The sequence below is a fragment of the Gymnoscopelus braueri genome (genome assembly GCF_963280865.1).
Source record: "Gymnoscopelus braueri genome assembly, chromosome: 4".
Lineage (NCBI taxonomy): Eukaryota > Metazoa > Chordata > Actinopteri > Myctophiformes > Myctophidae > Gymnoscopelus > Gymnoscopelus braueri.
Window position 1 is genome coordinate 24,775,331 of NC_137605.1, and position 5,189 is coordinate 24,780,519.

At 43.4% G+C, this 5,189-nt stretch overlaps 1 protein-coding gene across 1 annotated transcript; it reads right to left on the bottom strand.

Annotated features, from left to right (window-relative positions):
* Positions 1-428: 428 nt before the first annotated feature.
* Positions 429-2,372, bottom strand: LOC308083531 (ELAV-like protein 2; the record flags this gene model as incomplete). The annotated part of the gene is made up of 1 exon (XM_080425846.1): positions 429-2,372. The coding sequence occupies one exon, from the start codon at positions 2,370-2,372 to the stop codon at positions 429-431; it is 1,944 nt and encodes a 647-aa protein (XP_080281972.1).
* Positions 2,373-5,189: the final 2,817 nt, after the last annotated feature.

Below are 5,189 nucleotides of genomic sequence, written 5' to 3' on the forward strand. Positions count from 1 at the left end.
CTCTCCACTCTTCCAATTGAGAAGTCCCCAATCAGCACACACCACTATATCATGCATCAAGACAAACACATCAATTACCTTGTTAACTAGCTAGTTTACTCTTTGCTCAGTAAACCCAGTAACACTGGCACACCTGTTTTACATCACTACTCGTTATTGGGTTTTTTCCACTGTCTCTCCAATGAATGTAACCTTTTAACACACCATGAAATGCATTTTTAAACATAAGTCTTTTACCAAAACCTATTTATTTAGAGATCTCTTTATGACGGACAACTATTTATTAAAGGCATACATTTGTAACTTAGTCAACTGTTTTAGAATGACTTAAACTAAATGTATTAGAATAGGGCTAAGGGCATGAACTAATCACTGGGCTACACCCTCCCCCTTCTTAGATTTTGATGTCCTCATCAAATGACATGGCACTAGCCCATTTGCAGCTTCTTCCTCTTCATTGTACAATCAGGACATCTTGCCATGGGGTGACACCACACAGTGTGACAAAGTCTGTCTGGATCCAAGTAGGTACTGCACTGTACAAGCGCTCCTTTACTCAGTATGGACCAGGATTGAGTGGAAGGTTGTCCCAACTCAGTATAACTGAAACGATCAACTGGTCTTCTCTCCCTCCGTGGGAGTCTCTGTGATGACTCTTCCGTCTCAACAGGTAACTGAGGGTTATCCATTCCTTCTTCCCCTTCTAGACTGATGTCCTCCACAGGGTCTAAGGGGACTGCACCAACTGTAGGTTCCACATCAGGGCCTATAGGTTGTATTGCCCTGGCATCTCCCATATCCTCATCCAGAGGAAGTGTAGCTTGAGACTCATCAATTACAGGACGGACCTCCTGAACAGGGGGTTCAGGTAGTGTCAAAGACTCATTCCCTGTCTCATGGTTTCCATCCATAACTCTTGGTTGCGACATGTCCATGTCCTCATCCTCCGAGTCTGATGATGTCATATCTGGTAACTCAGATCTCTCATCACTGTGTTCTGTCTGGGTCACTGGCTGTTTGCCATGTGACCTTGTCACAGACCTTTGAGCAGGCTCTGGTTCATCGGTGTCAACTGGGAGTCGAACCAAGTATCCAATTGGCAGCAGGTGATTTCGGTGGACTGTTTTCACCTTTCCAGTTCCTTTTTCCGGCTTTATGGTATAAACTGGTAGATTTGGCATCTTACTGACAACCACGTACGGCACAGGTTTCCACTTATCCTGCAACTTGTGTTTGCCGGTTGATCCAAAGTTTTGGAGCAAAACTCGATCTCCTTCTTCCAACACTTGATCTCGTACTCGTTTATTATGTTCTCTTTTGTTGGTTTTGAATGAAACTTGAAGAACTCTGTCTTCGAGGCAGTATCCATTCAAACTAGCGATGGCCACGACCGCTTCATCATGGTTAGTCATGGTGACGAAGCCAAAACCCCTGCACTTGTTGGTGTTGAGGTCTCGGATCACCTTGACATTGGTGACGGCACCAAAAGGCCCAAACATCTGCCACAGGATGTTGTCATCGGCATCTGGAGCCAGGTTGTAGACAAAGATGCACCAGCCAGTGTCTGCGTACACCGGGATCTTGATGCCAGCCGGACTGGTTACCCCATCAAGGGCCATGGGGGAGAACCCGCTGAAGCACTGTGCTTGCTGCACGAGGGGTCCTGGGTACCACAGATTGGGGGACTGGTACATCTGTGAGAGAAACACTTGGCTAGTCTTTTGACGGTGGTGGTTGGCAAACTTCACCGTGATTGGCTCGGTGGCACCGGGAGGCTTCTGGCAGTTCAGATCCTTGATAGCCTCCTCAGCTTCAACTCGCCGGTCAAAACGGATGAAGCCCACCCCTCTGGAGATGCCGGTCACCTGGTCCACTAGAAGGCGAGAGGTGATGATGCGTCCGTATTTGGAGAAAAGCTGCTCCAGTTCCTCCGGAGACAGGTTTTTTGGCAAGCCACTGACGTACAAGTTGGCATCTCTGATTGAGGCCGAGCTTGGACGGGCGTAGGAGACCTTAATGGTTTTGGGCTGAAGGCTCAGACCGTTTAAGATGTTGATGGCTTCCTCTGCATCTTTCGGGTCCACAAACTTCACAAACCCAAACCCTAGACTCTGTCCTGTCATCCAGTCCCTAACTACTTTACAGGACTCAAGTTCGCCGATGCTCCCGAATAAGCCCTTCAGCTCCTCATGGGTCATCTTCTGAGGCAGATAGTTGACAATCAGGTTTGTTTTTCTATCTTCTGTGATCCCCGTCTCTACAGGAGAGGAGCAGTTGCTGGTGCGGTTGCTTGTGTTGCTGCAAGCTGGGCCATTGTACATGGTTTTCATGGCAGCAACTACCTGCCCATTCCAAACTGACTCAGCAACCATGTCTAGTTTATTTCCTAGTTAAACTCTCTGTTTACTAGTTTTGTTTTCAGTAGAAAGGAAAATTATCCCAGCGGTGCCTCCATTTTATGTAGCACCCCGGTACCGTGTTGAATGGAATAAACGGGGCGCTTGAGTTCGTTACCTTTTACTTTTTAACCCTGTATTTATAGAATAAACCACAAGGCTGAATAACTTCACAGTAGACCTATTTCAAATAATTCTCTCAGACAACACTTTAAATGTAAATCAAATTTACTTAGGGTTGTTGGTTGCACCGAATGTGTTTTACCCTTTTTTAAAGTTAACAAGAAATAAAAACATGAAATAGACATACAACAAATAATGATACAGAAGGTAAACCTTTGTTTAGAAAACCAGTAGGCCTTAGGCCTTTTAAACCTGATGGAATCCAATGAACTCTACCTAATGTAGAGTGAGAACCTCAATTGTTTCACACTTTAGGGTCAAAATCACACTTGACCGCTTAAATCAAATATCAAAACCCAACTCTCAAAATGTCCTTTAAGTTTCTTGGCAAAATCCCTATTACCTTACTTCAAACCAAAATGTCTTTCACTATTCCTCAATAGCAGATACAGATCAACTTAAATACACAGTGGGCCCACACACGTGCACGCACACATACACACAAAACAAAAACCGTTGCAGGCCTGATGGTGGTGATGGTGGAGCGATGGGGCGATGGGTGACTGAGTCCTCAGTCCTTGTTGACAAACGAGCGCACAAAAGTCTTTACTCACAGTTCTTGTTCAGTTCTGTAGAATAGTTTGTGAGGTGATAATGTTTGTTAGGTGAAGCAAACAGCAGGAAGGTACAATCCTCATCAGGAATACTCTCCAAACAGTCCTTAAAAGTCAGCAATGGTGTCCTCGTGTTGAGCGACTAACTGACTTTTTCCCTCTCAGCACAAACACACTTTTACACTCACTTAAGACTTTTTATAACTCAAACATGTCATACAAACTGCTAGAAATAGGCACTGTGCCTCAGAGTAGCAGCAGGCTTCAACTTGGCTCCTAGTATAGTCCAACCTGTGTAAGGCCAAACACTCAGGTCATACAGGTGAATCTCTTTAGCAATCATCCCCCTCTTATATAATCTCTCTCCTCTCTCCACTCTTCCAATTGAGAAGTCCCCAATCAGCACACACCACTATATCATGCATCAAGACAAACACATCAATTACCTTGTTAACTAGCTAGTTTACTCTTTGCTCAGTAAACCCAGTAACACTGGCACACCTGTTTTACATCACTACTCGTTATTGGGTTTTTTCCACTGTCTCTCCAATGAATGTAACCTTTTAACACACCATGAAATGCATTTTTAAACATAAGTCTTTTACCAAAACCTATTTATTTAGAGATCTCTTTATGACGGACAACTATTTATTAAAGGCATACATTTGTAACTTAGTCAACTGTTTTAGAATGACTTAAACTAAATGTATTAGAATAGGGCTAAGGGCATGAACTAATCACTGGGCTACATAAGGATAAGAGAAAGAAACATGTTGGCCATACACTTCACTAATTTTACACTCAGTTTCAGGGTCCTCAGTGCGGCAAGAGTGAATAACCGGTCTTCCTGGGGTGTTGTCTTCTTGGGGCACCCACTTTTGGGTCGGTCTTTGACTTCACCAGTCTCACGGAACTTAGTCCTAAGTTTGGATATGGTACCAGGACTGACACCAAATGATGCTGCCACTCTGAATGCTGGAACACCAGCCGCAAGTTGCCCTATTGCACGGGCCCGATCCTGAAGGGACAAACGTGGCATCTTTCCACCAGTTTAGCTTTTTGGAGAATCCACAAACCCAACAACCTGCAGAAATCATGCTCAGGTGCTAATTTTAATTAGGCACACACCTGTGACTGGCACACACCTGAAGCCCATCGAATGTCTAACAGAAGCAGAAAAGTCTAACAGGCCATTTTGGCACATTTTTGTTCGGCGCTACCCACACGTTTGCCTGTGTTGCTCATTCCATGAATGCCAGATGCTTACAAGCTGTACCTCGTTGTAAAGGTGACTAATCACCGATAAAAATGATATATAACACTTTACTAATAAATATTAGTAAAGGGGAGATATAATGGCCCAAATTCAAGTTTCCTTACATTTTGTGAGCAGTTTATATATACTGTACATAGAGACATGCAGGTGGCCAATTTCGTATATGTCACATGTATGATAAACATATATGTTCATATATTTTCTTTGCCCCCCCTGGTGGCAGAGGCAAAAATGGCCTATGCCTGGCGGTGGTTACCCATGGGGTGAAAATTATTAATTAAAAAATTACTGCACAGTGAAACTGGTGATGTCATTCATATCGAGACTATGGAGGCAATGGAAAACACCCTGAAATAAAACCTGTAATAATGAAAACATAGTGTATAAAGTTGAAATAAGCATTTCAATTACCCATTTAAAGGGCAATGACATTGGATTTTAACCTAATTGTTCTATTGTGAGGCGGACATTTGAGAATTTGACATAATACCATGTGTCAAACCCCGCTCTGAATACAGATGAAAAATATCTGCTACATGAAACACATCGTTCTATAGGCAAAGGCCTTTGTCAGACTCTCAAGGAAATTTATTTTGTCTTTTGAAAGTATCCTCCAGTGTTTGCTTCTTCGACTACAGTCTTTGCCTGAACTGTGTGAAGTTGTTGTTATTAATTAGAATGTGCAAATGTCTTTGACTAACTGACTGCCTGAGTCTGTCAGTCAGTCACTGAATGATTAAGCTACACCATTGGACTGCTGGGTATCCTATAACACACTAG